The following is a 15,132-nucleotide window of genomic DNA, read 5'->3' as shown; positions in this document are numbered from 1 at the left end:
TGTGTGGTGTGTGTGGTGTGTGTGGTGTGTGTGGTGTGTGTGGTGTGTGTGTGTGTCTGTGTGTGTGTGTGTGTGTGTAGGTGCAGGGATCGAGCCTAGAAGCTGAGTGTATTCTGAAGACAAAACCATCAAAATTCAAGGCAAGTATGGGCCACATAAACAGACTTTGCTCTAGAACAAACAAAAGCCATGGCTGGGTTCCAGTCCAGGATGTTTGTTTGACTGTAGAAAGTAGATCTGTTTTCCTTGTAGTGCTGGGGATTGAACCCAGGACCTTGAGCCAGCTAGGCAAGTGCTCTACACTGAACTCCAGCTCTGGCCCGGGAAGAAGCAAGTTCACACTTATCAAGCTCTGTGGAAATAGCACCAGACATTCGAAGGCTGTATGAGGAAGAAGAAACTATCACAGCCCATATACTTTCTTCACAGGAGAAAGACCAGTCACAGACCTCTGTAAGCAACTGGTCCAAAACTTGACCAAGTCTGCCCAGGCCCTCTCAGGATGGAGGAGGGGAGGGATGAGGATAATGCCCACAGGATGGAGGAGGGAGGGGATGAGGATAATGCCCACAGGTCCTCTCTTGTCATTAGTCTCACCTTGGCCTTCTCGAGCTGGGCTAAGGCCTGTCGCTCTGCCTCCTTCCTTAAGGCCTCCCGGTCCTCCTCCAGAGACACATCAGAGTCTGATGGTCGGCTCGTGTAGGACTCTGCTGAGCCCTGAAAACAGAGGAGACCAGCTGAAGGCCAGCACCACTTCTTCTCGCTCCTGGGACGGCATGGAGGTGCCATCCATTCTAAAATTCCAATGCTCCATGAGCCCCACACAACACTGCAAGGCCTGGAAAGGAGATATTATTAGAATGAAGAGGCCAGGGGTCATAGTTTGCAGGCCTGTGGGATGAGTGTGACCCTAGGAAAGGTGACAACAGCCAGCTGGAGGGTAAGGCAGGTCTAATGACAGCTGCTTGGGGCTTGGGAGGGGTGGGAACCTGATAGGGGCACAGCCCAAGGGAGGAGTGCCAGGGGATGACTCTCACTCCCAGCTTCTCCTTCTCTGCCCTGCCCCTGAATGGCCGAGAAGGCACAGCAGAAACTCAGTGCCATCCTTTCCAGGGACTGTAGCCACTTTCTTAGGCCTGAATCGTCACCGTTGCCCGTGGGTAGTCTGTTGGAATGACAGGGCCACCAAAATTGTTGATTGAAAATCAGGGGAGCAAGACAGCCATCTCCCCTACTCCTCTAGCTGGGAATTTCTGAATTGGGCCACTCTGAGGCAACTCCAAGCTGCCTTATGATTTTCAGGGCAGCTCAGCAAGATGTGTGAGGGGAGAGCAGAAGAAGGAATAGGACACTGTCCGACACTAGGATGCTAGATTGCAGGGTAAGTCAAGCCGTAAAGATTGACTGTGACGCCGGGCAGTGGTGGCGCACGCCTTTAATCCCAGCACTTGGGAGGCAGAGGCAGGTGGATTTCTGAGTTCGAGGCCAGCCTGGTCTACAGAGTGAGTTCCAGGACAGCCAGGGCTATACAGAGAAACCCTGTCTCGAAAAAAAACAGAACAAAACAAAAAAAAAAGATTGACTGTGACAGGAACCCAACGTGGACCATAGTCACCATCCCAGAGTGCCAAGGACAATGGTAGAGACACACATATATGTATGAGACCCACAGAAGCTATACAGACATCATGGTCATGAAGGTACAGACATGTGTATATCTGGGAATACAAAAAGTGCACTTGAGAAGATGTCTTCCATCGTGTCTGCTGAGTGTGAACAATGGAGTCACCAAAGGTGCCTCAGAGGTCTTTGTCCCTGAGGGTGGGAGGCAAAGGGTGGCAAAGGACAGAAGGCATGGGTTTGGTGTGACTTCTGGAGGGGTGGGTGGCAGACAAGGGTGGGAGGGACTATGAAGAAGTTGTGAAGTTACAGGTGTGAGAGGGAGCTCTCCTGAGGGCAGGGAAGAGTCACTTGGCTGGGATTGTCCATTGGTTTGGCATAGGAGATGGAGGCCAAGACCTAACTCTCCCCAAATCATCAGGTGATACAGGCATTACCTTCCTAAGAAAATCCTGAGAACGGGAGGTTCACTGGAGGAGGGGTGGGATAGAGATTTGGGTCACTAATAAAAGCTAGAGAAGAGACAAAAACCAGGAGGAGGGACCAGCAAAAGAATCCCCATTCCCCCTTGTTACACATTCTCCCAAATCAACAATACACATGCCCAAATAGACAGAGACAAGCAGAGATAGACAGACAGAGAGGCGCACACTGACCCCAACAGACACGCATATGCATACACTCAATCAGAAATGGGAGAGAGCAAAGGAGCAAAGAGATGGACTGGAGAAGGCCCTCCACGGTAGTTTGAGGGGTTCTTCCATCCACCCACCACCTGACCCATCCCCAGCTCACCACTACCAGGGTCCGGCTGGGCACCTCCATCCCGGAGCCCTCAGTGCCTGGCCCTGCCGACCTAGGGGTGGCCCACACAGCCCGTTCCCCCAGGAGCTCAGGTTACAGGCAGAATTGCTACATGTGCAAACTGCTAGGGTATATTTAGCTCAGAGATGTGGCAAGGTCTGCCCCCCACTCCCGCCACCTACTGGGGGTAGGACTTGAGGAGCTAGGAGGAGGAAGAATGGGAGCTCTCTCATGGGGGTCTAACCCCTTGGCTGGCAAGAGGGAAGCTGAAGGCTCTTCCTGCCTTAACAACAAAAGCATGACACCATCCTTTTTAGACCTGGCACTGGCCAGTTCTGTTCTGGAACAGGAGGGCTAAAGGAATGATTAAGGAAAGAACTTCAGATCAGTTTGTGTATTTTAGACACATTCAGATGAAAACCTCCCTTCAGTCTCTGGAGCTAGGCCTGGGCTCATGCATGAAAAACCCAGAGACAGAAGAATCAAAAAGAAAGTACTCAGTTCAGTCAGCAATGGATCTGCTTGCTACTACCTTCTCTCTCTCTGTCTCTCTTTCTCACCCCCCCCACCCGCCGAAGGGCTTGCCCCAGGGGGCTCCTTCTGCCCTCTCACGTTCCATTATCTCCTTAGCCACACTCCTTTCCTTGTCTGATCCTGAACCCCTCTTGCCTTTTTTGGGTACCAGGCTTTGTTGAGATGCTCAGTAGTCATAGCAACCACATGCCTCCTCACTGCCTCTCCCCAGCCTAAGATGGCCTGGGGTTGAGGGAAGAAAGGAAAGTGGCAGTTTTCCCAGCTCAGCATGAGAGCCCAGAGAACTACTGTCAGCACCAACTTCAGCTAGGGATGCAGGCTACATCCCTCTAAAATAAAACATCCCTTCTCCCCACATCTTGCCTCTCTCTGTGCATATCTAAAAAGAGTCATATCTGGAAGTGGAGAGAATATGTTCCTGACCCATACATACCTAACCAGGGCCAGGCATCGCAGCTTATTTCTAAGCACCTGCCTCAGCCCCACCCCATCACAGATTCTGGGGGAGGACATGGAAGCAGACAGCCGGCAGGGGGAGTGGGTGACAGCCCGAAGCAAGCCAGGAGGAGGCAGGCCAGGCTGTCCCTGAATGAGATGACGCAGGCAGGCAGGCAGGCAGCAGGGGCTGGGAGCTGATGTCGGAGGAGGGGCGGAAGCAGTAGGTGCAGAGAGGTCACGGGTGTTGGGTGTGGTGGTTCCAGGCAGGTGACAAGTGAGAAGAGAAAAGGTGCAAAGCCAGCCTGCACCAACTGGTTGCATCTCCCATGCCCTCTTGTCGGTTACCTGGCGGACAAAACTGTTGGATGTTGTATCCGAAGAGGTACTTCCGTCAGACCTTTTGAACCGCCCTTTCCTCTTGCTGTACTTGCCCTGGAGAGGTGGAGAATGAACAAGAGTGACATCAGAAAGATGCTTTCCCAGTTCATCTCCTACCAGGGCTAGTGCTGTATACAGCCAGCCTAGCCTGGGGACTCTCTACACCACCCTATCCTCAGCTTCTCCTTCTAGAGGTGGCCAGCCTGAAAGGAAAGAGGGTCTTCCACCTCACTGACAGTGCCCAGACAGCAGCCACCATGAGGAACTGTGCAGGAGAGCCTGGGATGTACACACAGGAATCCCCAAATCAAGCTGAAGGCTGAGAAGCAGAAGGCCTGAGGAATGGAAGGCTCGTTAGGCAGCAAAAGCTAATTAAGATGCTGAGGCTGCAGCAGCCTGGGGGAGGGGGGAGGGAGAGGCTGCCTGCAGTGCTGGGGGGCGGAGGAAAAGAGGGGGACGTCCTCTCCCCTGCATCTGGAGCTGAGGGGGCAGAGTGTGCTGTGCCCCCAGAGAGAGGGGGCGAGGCAACCCAGGGCCAGGCTTGGTTCCTCCCCTGAGCCCAACTCCTGTGCTTTCTGCTTCCCGGAGTAGGGAGGGAAAGACATTCAGCTCTTGAAGACCCAAAGTCACGTTTCTGAGGAAGGAAAAGAGGGAGGAGGTACAGAAGAACCGGATCGGGAAAGTAAACATCCAACCTGTGGCCTGGCGCCTCGGAGCGCTTCCCACTCTTCTCTCCACCCTAGCAGAACTTCCTCTCAGCCTCCGTCCTGGTAAGCAGTGCTTATATCCCTCCCCAAGGCAGGATCCACTCCACTCCCACGCCAGCCGCTACTGCCCATGCCCCATCCCCACGGTACTAACCCTGCTCCATCAAGCTAAAGGCCCTTTGGCCCCACTCCAAGCCGAGACTAGGACATATAGTCCTGCTGGTACCAGGTAAGATGGTTAATCTCTCTGACTGGGTTCTAACTGGGGTGGGGGATCCTGCCTGACCTCTCACATGCCAAAGGTATGTCATTGAGCATCTCTATGCTTCCTATAAGGGAGCTGCTTCTCCCCCCCCACACACACACACATTCATCTTCTTGGCCCTTGCCCAGTAGAGAATAGGCAGAATGTCCAAAAGCTCCTGCCCCCAGCCTCTGTCCCAGACTTTGACCAAAGATCCTAGAGGCACCTCAACCACACTGCAGGCTCTGGCTCCTGAGACCTGGTACCAAGGAAGCTGATGAGCCAGACATAGTGACTCACACCTGTAATTCTCTACTCTTTGGAGGTAGAAGCAGGAAGATCAGAAGTTCAAGGCTAGCCTGGACTCTATAAGATACACACACACATACACACACACACACACAAATAATAGGACTGAATATTCTATGGTCCTTTTTCCTTCTTTAAAACTGGGCATACAGGGAAACTAGTTTTGAGGCTCTGTACAGACCTAAGAGTATTCTACAGTGAACCTCAGATTCATACCACTACCCCACCCAAGCTGGGCAAAGGGAGTGGCCTTCAGAGGGACAGGGGACAGCTGAAAGGAAGGCATCAGTCAGCTGCCTCCCAGGCTCCAAGGGGCCTGGGGTGGAGAAAGGAAGTATTTTTAGGTCTGACCTGAGCCCCCATACACCCCATCAACCACATTGTGCTGCTCACAGTTGCGCCAGGCTGGCCACAGCATTACAAGAGTTAATGCTATCCTCGGAGAAGGACAAGTCCTAGAGAAGTCCCCTGGCATGGCCACCACATACCCTGCTGGTCATTCTATGGAGACCTTGTATGCCCAAGAATGTTTCTACCTAGGGGTAACCCAGGCACATAGGAAAAGTGAGCGTGCCAGAAGGCAGCACCCCTCCCCCAGGTAAAACAGTGCCCTCCACACCAAGACAGTGAGTTGGCACCCATCCAACTTTCGAAACTTTGGAGGCTCCCACCTCTTGGGGCAGGGGGATGGGTACGTTAATGTGGGTGTTGGGAGTAGGGAAACATCCAAGAGATGGATGGAGACCAGGTGACTCTGGGAGGGCCTCCCACAGCTGATCCCTTCTCCACCTTCAAAAGCCAATGTCTGAGCCTTCGAAGGCCTGTTGGCAACGCCCTCTGACCATGTCTCTGCCTTTCCCCAGTACTACCCCCGCCTCACCCACACCCACTAGCGCCCCTAAACGTGCTCTGCGTCGCCCCCCTCGCCTGATTCGCTCTCCAGCCTCCCTCCAACTCCGCTTCTCAAGGCCTGGATTCCCCCCAACCCCCATCAGCATCCCCGCTGTCAGCCTGCTGGAGCCCGTACCCCAGCAGCAGGGACCTGGACGCGGGGGAGACCTGGAGGCGAGGTTGACAGGCATTCCACCCGCCTCCTCTCCGCTCCGCAACACCGCAGCCCGACTTGGGCCAATAGTCCATCGATCATTAACCCTTGAGAATGGGGGGTCGCTCAGACACCCCTTTCCCATCCACGCAGGGCATATAACCCTTTCCTTCCCGGGGCTTTCCGAGCCGACTTCAAGGTCCACAAGGAGCGGTCCTTTCCCTCGAGCCTGGCACCTCGCCTCACCTGTGGGCTGGGGTCGAAGACCTCCATAGGGATCTCTTGGGAAGGTGGGTAAGGGCCCCGGGACATGCCGCTCTTCTGGACCATGGAGAGTATCCTCCGGTCCGGCCGCCCTCCCGGCCCAGCCGGGCGCCCTCAGCGCATGGGAGAGGCCGTCCGAGCCTAGAGCAGCGCGGCGTCGCGCAGCCAGCACCGGGTGTAGTCGCCCAGCCGGACCTCCGGCTGCACGCTCGCCGCCTTGCTGCCCTCTCGGCTCGCGCTGTGCTCTCTGCGGCCGCCGCCGCCGCCTCCGCCCCTGAAGGCTCAGCATCTCCCCCCGCCCCTCCCTCGCTCCCGCCCCGCGCCGCGGCCCCGCCCCTCGAGCCCCTCCGCCGGCTGCGCGCAGACAATGGCTGAGTGGCGGATCCCGGCTGGCCTCCGGAACGCGGAGGGGCTCGATCGTTGTCCTCCGATTAGTCTGGGATGAGGGCAGCCCGCCGGGGACTAAAGGGAAACCAGCCTTGAGGCTGGGGTGGAGGTGGGGGGCGTTTACCAGTGTGTGCCAAGCGTTGATGGGGGGGAGGGGGTGAAGCACAGGTTGGTACGACTGGTACCGCCTCCCTTTCTGTCCCAAACTACTCTCTCAGCTGGTCTCCCTGAGTGACTCCAACTTGGGCCACCGGAACTTCCCGGTCCCTGTGATCCTGGGACCTAGCTTTAACTCCTTTCTCCCCAGTATGAGGCCCAGGCCGCCATGAAACTAGCTGAGTGGACCTCCCTCTCCAACCTGGCTCTAGGTCTGCTGGCTAGGGCTAAGGATGGATGATGGGGTGAGTGTCCAAAGGCCAACAGGGACAGTAGGAATGCTGTCCAGGGACCCAGGAATGCTTCGGCCTCATCAGTTACTAAGGTCCCCCAGGCTTTTCCAAAAGGCCAGGAGTCAGGCTTGGCAAAGTCCCTGTTGCTTCTAAGGGAAAGGAAAGAAGAGGAAGTATGAAGGGGGGGGGGGGCTGTTCAAAGTTATATACCATGACTGTTAACCTAGGCTTCTCTCTCCTTTATCCTTGACTGAGGAACAAATATCCCAGAACTGTGGCAAGTCGGTACCAATTTGGCTCAGGCTCAGCTGGTTACTGGACCCTAAAAGGGTCGTCCTCAAGCCAAGCAGAGGTAGGGCACACATTTAATCCCAACACTGTGGAGACAGGGGCAGGAAGATCTCTGTAAATTCGAGGCCAGCCTCATTGACATAGTGACCCTCAGGACAGCCAGGGCTACATAGAAAAGCTCTGTCTCAAATAAACAAACAAGTCATTCTTTGTTTCCTTTCCTAAGGTGTTGCTAATACTATGGTATCTTTGCCCATTGAACTTATCAGCAAGATGAGAGAACAGTAAGAAGTCTGGAAGCAGGCCAGGCGGCAGTGGCGCATGCCTTTAATCCCAGCACTTGGGAGGCAGAGGCAGGTGGATTTCTGAGTTCGAGGCCAGCCTGGTCTACAGAGTGAGTTCCTGTCTCGAAAAACAAAAAACAAAACAAAAAAAGTCTGGAAGCTGGGTATGATGGTGTATAGCAATGCTGCGGGCGAGAGGCCAGCCTAGCTCACATTGTGAAGTTGAGGCCAAACCTGTCAAAAAAACATGAATCTGCCACAAAACATGAATGAACAAATGAACAAAAAAAAAAAATGCCCCACAACAAAAAAGATGGTTGGGGTTCTGGGGTGCTTAATGAGTGGCGTTGGGACCATCCGTAGCAAGAGGACTAGTTCCTCCTCCTCCACCCCACTCTCTGTTCAGAGAGCAGAGAGATAAGAAGTAAGAAAAAGCCTTGCCAAGACCCAGTGCCCTAAAATAAAGACTATTTTCTGTGTTCTGCTTGCCTGGAGCCTGTGCACTGTTTGGACTCCTGACTGTGAATTCTGAGAAGAGATTGTTCATTCTCTGATCACATTATCTTCTGATAAGGGCTTTGAGCAGTGAGGAAACCTTGTATCCTTCCATGAACATGGCCAACACTGGCAGGGTTCCCGTCTGCACACTGAGGGCAAGAGAACCAAGAGAAGGCAGCATGGGCTCCTCTAGTTAGGGATGACAGCAGAGGCCTTTAATCCCTACATTCTGGACGCAGAAACAGGCAGGTCTGTGTGAGCACAAGGCCAGCCTGGTCTACAGAGGAAGTACAGGTTGGGTAAGGTCTACAGATCCTACCTCAAAAGAAGGAGGAGAAAGAAGAAAAGGAGGAGAAGGAAGAAGAAAAGAAAGAGTGTTATATAAGTTGTAAAACGAAGTAGTTTTTCTTTTTCTTTTCTTTTTTTCTTTTCTTTTTTTTTTTTTTTTGGTTTTTCAAGACAGAGTTTCTCTACATAGTCCTGGCTGTCCTGGAACTCATTCTGTAGACCAGGCTGGCCTCGAACTCAGAAATCCACCTGCCTCTGCCTCCCAAGTGCTGGGATTAAAGGCGTGCACCACCACTGCCTGACCATGAAGTAGTTTTTTTGTTTTATTTGATTGATTATTGGTTGATTGAGACAAGGTTTCATTATGTAACCCACCTGGCTTGCAACATGGCAAGAGCCATGACCAGGCTGGCCATGAAGTTCCAGAGATCTGCCTTGCTTCTGTCTCCTAAATGCTGGGCTTGGAGGCATGTACCACCACCAAAATGAAGATTTTTAAAAAGTTGTCTATTTCTGAGGTAGTACATAAAAACATGTTACTTACACTGGCCCTTTCCTTTTAACTCTCAGCTCATTTTACTGCCTAGAAAATTCAGAGGAAGAAGATAGCAGCCAAGGATGGGGGCACAGACCTGTACTTGCAATTCAAGCACTTGAGAGAAGGCAAGAAGATAGAGTTGAGGCCATCCTGGCCTACATAACAGGACCTTGTCTCAAAAACAAGCAGAGAAAAAAAAGAAAGACTCTTGATGCAAGTAAGAATGAGGCCCAGAACCCAGGTCTAGAACTTAGATGTTTTTGTTTGTTTGTTTGTTTGTTTGTTTGTTTTTTGAAACAAGGTCTCTATTGTGGAGTCCTGGCTGTCCTGGAACTCTCTATACAGACTAGGTTGGCCTCAAACTCACAGAGATCCACCTGCCTCTGCCTCCTGAATACTAGGATTAAAGGTATACATTACTATACCCAGCTCGGGTCTAGGACTTTAAAAGATGGTTATTTTATGTGTATGTGTACATGTATGCCAGCATACCTGCTGTGTGCTGGTGCATGAGGAGGCTGGCACAGGGCACCAGATCTCAAGGACTGGAGTTATGGGCAGTTTTTGAACCACCAGATATGGATATTGGGAACCCAACTGCAATCCTTTGCAAGCACACAGCTTGAGCCATCTCTCTAGTCCCACTCCCCAGATTTTTTGCCTTTTTTTTTTTTTTTTTTTAAATCGGGGCTTCCAGTATCCAGGCTGGCCTTGAACTCCATATGTAGCTGAGGATGGCCTTGAACTCCTTATGTAGCTGAGGATGGCTTTGAACTCCATAAGTAGCTGAGGATGACCTTGAACTCCTCCTGCCTACCAAGTACTGGGATTACAGGTGTGTACCACCATGCTCTGCCAGATTTTGTTTTTGTTTCAAAGTCAGGGTTTCATTCTGTAGCCCAGATTGCCTGGACTGCCTTAAATTCGGCCGCCTTGGTACCGCCATCTCATTTCCTGACTGTTAGTTGGGATTAAAGGAGGCCAGCTCCAATCGCCATGAATTTTAACTTTCGTTCCCCTCCCCCGAAAGAACATTCTCCTTGGGTTTTCAGTCAGGGGTCTCCAAAGCCATTGGTCTTTTTTGTTGTTGTTCTGACACCCCTTCCTTTACTCAGCCAGTGTAGGTCTTCTCACATGCTTGCTACAGCACAGATTGAGCCAAACAAGATCGGTTCCGCTTGCTTGTGCTAATGCCTTTTTGTAAAAATAGATGCATATGATTTTCACAAGTGGATGACAGAAATATTAGGATTAGGTTCAGGCTACAACGGAGGAAATTGAAACACCCAGAGATTAGGGATTTGTGGTGGCACCGGGAAAAATCTCTTGGTTTAGCCTGCACACGAATTCTTAACTCTATGAGAGCGAAAGCGAGGTAGTGTTTGCTTGCTCTCTGCTGTCAACATTCTGTAACACTTCTTTCGATAATTTTCTCCCAGCTAATTTAATAACCTCTCACAACCGACTCTGTGAAGACTAGGCCTTTCAGGCCAAACCCTCCTCACTCCGCCTGCGCGACTCAGCGTGACTTCCGGCTACCCAAATACCACGTGATCAAATGCCCTCACTGCGCATGTGTGCCGAGGAGTTGGACTGAACCATTTTGCCGAACGAAAGGGGTATATATTTTGTGTTTTAAAGTTTAAAACCGATTCTCGATCTTGAGCATTTATGCTCATGATTTTTTAGAAAGGAAATAAATGAGTGTGAGATGGCGGCAGACTAAATAGCGTAGCGGAAATACAGACAATCATGGAGTGGGGCTTGGGCTCTCCCCTTCGCAGATAATGGGAGGAGCCCGCGACACGCAAGCTCTTTCCTTTCGCTGCTGCGTCCGCAGCCATGAGGTGAGCGGGCTTGGCTCTCGGTTCCCGGCCGACTGGGCCGACCTGGCCGACAGGGCCGGCGATGCTTGGCAGGGATTGGGGCCGGGACCCCGGATGGCAGAGGGGAGAGGGGAGGCGGGAGTGGTGTAGCCCGGCCCGGAGTGCGGAGAGCACCCACGGCCTGGGCCTAGGGAGGATGGGCCGCGGGACGCCGAGGCCCGAAAAGACCTCTCGCGGGCTCTGCTCTCCGCTTGGCTCGCGCCGTGGGCCACCACGCGGAGAGAGCGGCGGCGAGTGGGCACTGAGTGGCTCCTTGGCGCGCTGGAGCCCAGCGGACCTCGGCCCTGTAGCATGGGACAAGTCTCGGGCAAGCCCAGGCCTCCGAGTGCCGAGGGTGAGGCGCCAGGTTGACTTACGCCCGAACAGCGTTAATGTGAAAAAGAGCCCAGAAAGTAAAGAGCTGCGCCTGTCCTCCTGGGTAAACAGGCTACGCCACAGTCCTGACCTGTTGGTGTCTGATCTTTAACATTAAGGTCTTAACAGGGCAAAATACCCGGAAGAACTTAATCACCCTCGCCCCAGATCCCAAATGGCTATCCACCTTGGCCACATTCACTGCCCAGGTCTTGGTTTGAATTTAAGATCTTGCTTTGGGCCGGGCAGTGGTGGTGCACGCCTTTAATCCAGCACTTGGGAAGCAGAGGCTGATTTCTGGGTTTCAGGACAGCCAGGGCTACACAGAGAAACCCTGTCTCGCAAAACCAAAAAAAATAAATAAATCATGCTTTGGAAATAGTTATTAGAGGACAGGAAGGGGTGGCAAAATTTTAAGGTCTAGGGAGTATATAGTAATTATGTATGCATATTAGTGTGTATTTTGTTCATTTTCTTAAAAAAATACCTAGACTTTAGAGGGAAGATTTTGCTTGGGGTGTTTGCTGTTGCTCAGAAGTGGCTTTCAGGACTTAATTGTGCTTTCTGTGTGTCCTAGTATGCTCAGGCTACAGAAGAGGCTTGCCTCTAGTGTCCTCCGCTGTGGTAAAAAGAAGGTCTGGTTGGACCCCAATGAGACCAATGAAATCGCCAATGCCAACTCCCGTGAGTATGGTCCTTCACCCTCACCACCTACCAAAAGGATGTTCGGTTAGTTTACAGGATGGAACCAGCCAGTGTTAAATTAATAAATTATAAAAGTGAGTATTTTGTAGCCGTCTGGAAGTTTTAAAAAGATATCTGAGGATTAGAGGATGTTGGGTGAGGCATCAAGCCAGAAGCAAGGCTTGTTAGTACCAGACAGGTCACTCCAAGTACCTTGTTAACTTGCACTTTAGATACGTGAAATATGCTATGAAATATTTTAAGAGGTAAATACTCTTTTTTTTTTTTTCTTCTTTTAACCACGTATTCCAGGATTTCAGTTCCTCTTGAGAATGTTGGGTCAAGGATAAAAGCTTGAGTTTTGTGGCTGGCACTTTTCTAACTAAACAGCTGTGTTGTGCTTTTCCAGGTCAGCAGATCAGGAAGCTGATCAAAGATGGGCTGATCATCCGGAAGCCCGTGACTGTCCATTCCCGGGCTCGCTGCCGGAAGAACACCTTGGCCCGCCGAAAGGGCAGGCACATGGGCATAGGTGAGAATGGTCTAGCCTTTCACCCTGCCTCTTAAACAGTGGGTAAAGTGGTAGAGCACTTGCTCAACCAGCCTAAGACCCTGGCTGAGGTCTGCACAGACACTGGTGGTTTTTCTCTCATCTTGTGCTGTTGCTGGGTGATGGTTTCTTTTGTGTGGATACAAGTTGGCACTAGCCCTGGGTTTGTTGATGGGGAAAAGATGTCGACCTTAAGTCCCTGTGTTATTCTGATTATGCTGTGGATTATACTGGATATTCTAAAACGGGTTGGAGGGTGGCTCGGAAGTTGGGGGTCCACGTTCCTCCACATGGTTTTGGGTATGACTTTTATAGCCACTGTTGTTTAGAGAGATAAGGGTCATACAATACTGCCCATTGTCCTGTTGTTACCTCATGCTTATAGAATGAGAGGGCAGTAATTTCCGGGTTTGAGCTAAGGTCAGTGGACCTCAATTTCAAGGCCAACTTTGATACTGTCCCCCAGCCCCAAAAGGAGAAATTGATAATGTTTGTGTTGAGACTTGTCTCCTGTACAGGTCTGGCTGGCCTCGTGCAGAGCTAGCTGCCTCTGTTGTTTGTGTTCTCTTGACTCAGTAGGTAGAAGACATTAAGTGGTTGGAGTTAATATTTTATAAAATGAAAGACAAGTGAGGGAAAGCCAGCTTAGTCTCGGGTGGTTGACTTGAAACTTACAGAGTGTCGTTCCTAATTCTTGCTCAGGGAAGAGGAAGGGTACAGCCAACGCTCGGATGCCCGAGAAGGTCACTTGGATGAGAAGAATGAGGATTCTACGCCGGCTTCTCAGGAGATACCGGGAATCTAAGAAGATTGACCGCCATATGTGAGCCCACCCTCTCTGCCACTTTTAGAACTTTGTCTTTTTATCCATCTCTGTCTCAGTGGCTTTGAGTAGGGAATCCTGCCAAGGGAGTTTTCTAAATCTAGTGGTATATTTTCCCCTTATGTAGCCCAAGATTGGCCAGGCAAGTTGTGTGTAGGAGCTGCCCCAAAAGTCTTTGGAAACAGTAGTCTCTACAGTAACAGACTTAGTGACCTTGGGGAGAGGAGCAACCCACATGTCTGGTGACCAGAGCTGGTCCTTGTCCCCTGCAGGTATCACAGCCTGTACCTGAAGGTCAAAGGCAATGTATTCAAAAACAAGCGGATTCTCATGGAACATATCCACAAACTGAAGGCAGATAAGGCCCGCAAGAAGCTACTGGCGTAAGTTTCTTCAAGAGTGATCTGGAGGGGGGGGCTAGAGAGATGTCTCAGGTTAAGAGCACTTGCTACTCTGCCAGAGGTCCTGAGTTCAATTCCCAGCACCCACATGGTGGCTCACAACCATCTACAATGGGATCTCTCTTCTGGTGTGTCTGAAGACAGCTACAGTGACCATCAAATAATACTTTAAAACATGTTATGGGAGGAAAGAGTTATCTTGGGGTCAGTGCTGAACATGACTGTAACGTGGACTACTACCTTTAGTACTGTTTGATACTTGTGAGCAGCTGTCACACCTACCTCCTGCCCGTCCTCACCTATATAGGTGAGACAGGCGCTGCTGTCTTTGGGCTGATGTGGCTTCAAGGATTTAGAGATCTGGGGGTGTGCTGTCTCCCAGCTGTTCATCTGATCCAAACTATCTTTCTCTTCCTTGCACTAGTGACCAGGCTGAGGCTCGCAGGTCTAAGACCAAGGAAGCACGGAAGCGCAGGGAGGAGCGCCTGCAGGCCAAGAAGGAGGAGATCATCAAGACTCTGTCCAAGGAGGAAGAGACCAAGAAATAAGCTTCCCTCAGTCTGTACATAGTGGCCTGGCTGTGGCCTCCCGTGGATCAGTCATTAAAATAAAACAAGCCTTGTCCATTGCCTTCTTATAGCAGTTTTGGCTGCTGCGCCTTTGTGATTCAAGGTCCAGAGCTGGTCGTATGAACCTGGGATGTCAGCCTAGCCTAGGATTTGGATTCAGGGTGGTATTGGGACTAATTCAAGGGATCACCTACTTCTCTTAGGCCTAAGTGGGGATGTATCCATTCTCCTGAGTGGGTGAGACAAAGCCAAGCAGCCTGTCTGTCCTCCCCAAAACTGGTGCGTATACTTGTGTGTACTCGGCCGCCTGAAACCTGCCTTAGGATCTCACAAAGAAGTGTTTACCTAGTTAGCTGTCTGTAAGGCTCTTAGCAGTTGCTGTGGGCCGAGCACTACTTTCTAAATTGGCCTCTAGTCTTCACAGTAGAGTCAGTGTCAGCCATGTCTGTTTTATGGATGACAGGAACAAGGGCAGAGGGAGGCAGTGATTTCCAGGTCCTCAGGTGATTTCTAAGTCTTTGGTGAAGAAGGGTGCAGTGGTGGCTTGAGATAAAATGGCCAGTGACAGGTGGGCTGTGAGCTCTGAGTTAACACTTGGATTACCAGGGGAAGTTGGGTCTACCTTCAACAGGTAAACGTGGCCAACTCAGTAGCAGTGCCTCTCAAGAGTGAGGTGGAAGAGGCAGGAATACAGGGACCAGAAGGCCCCACAGCTCTGCCTCACCTTTCTCCAGTTCCAGAAGCACACACAGGACCTCCCTGTGTTCCCAGGTACAAGGCCTAGCTGACAGGCAGTTGGTTTCTGGACTCCTTTGTCCATTGTAGCAGCTTGCGGTTGCTACCTTGG

The 15,132-nt window shown here is 51.5% G+C and overlaps 2 protein-coding genes across 2 annotated transcripts in view; one reads left to right on the top strand and one right to left on the bottom strand.

Moving 5' to 3' along the window:
* The window catches only part of Cacnb1 (calcium voltage-gated channel auxiliary subunit beta 1), a 22,501-nt gene extending 16,027 nt beyond the window's left edge, over nt 1-6,474 (bottom strand). The window contains exons 1-3 of the mRNA XM_028755045.1: nt 6,326-6,474; nt 3,742-3,828; nt 598-717 (exon numbers count right to left, since the gene is read on the bottom strand). Coding sequence (XP_028610878.1) covers nt 598-717; nt 3,742-3,828; nt 6,326-6,409 — 291 coding nt within the window. The 5' untranslated portion in view covers nt 6,410-6,474. The remainder of the gene's footprint in view (nt 1-597; nt 718-3,741; nt 3,829-6,325) is intronic.
* A 4,281-nt stretch (nt 6,475-10,755) lies between these two features.
* On the top strand, nt 10,756-14,353 carry Rpl19 (ribosomal protein L19). Its single transcript, XM_028755050.1, has 6 exons — nt 10,756-10,865; nt 11,836-11,942; nt 12,352-12,474; nt 13,195-13,315; nt 13,588-13,698; nt 14,141-14,353. The coding sequence occupies exons 1-6, from the start codon at nt 10,861-10,863 to the stop codon at nt 14,262-14,264; spliced, it is 591 nt and encodes a 196-aa protein (XP_028610883.1). The 5' UTR covers nt 10,756-10,860; the 3' UTR covers nt 14,265-14,353.
* Nucleotides 14,354-15,132: the final 779 nt, after the last annotated feature.

The sequence above is a fragment of the Grammomys surdaster genome, unplaced genomic scaffold (genome assembly GCF_004785775.1).
Source record: "Grammomys surdaster isolate TR1022 unplaced genomic scaffold, NIH_TR_1.0 126048, whole genome shotgun sequence".
In the NCBI taxonomy this organism is placed as follows: Eukaryota; Metazoa; Chordata; class Mammalia; order Rodentia; family Muridae; genus Grammomys; species Grammomys surdaster.
The sequence above is the reverse complement of the archived record's forward strand: the minus strand, read 5'-3'. Positions and strand labels throughout refer to the sequence as shown.

Bases quoted from the DNA above. Each gene is read 5' to 3' on its own strand.
- Rpl19 (XM_028755050.1), top strand. The intron at 12,475-13,194 runs GTGAGAATGGTC...ATTCTTGCTCAG, and splicing joins GGGCAGGCACATGGGCATAG to GGAAGAGGAAGGGTACAGCC. The intron at 13,316-13,587 runs GTGAGCCCACCC...TGTCCCCTGCAG, and splicing joins AAGAAGATTGACCGCCATAT to GTATCACAGCCTGTACCTGA.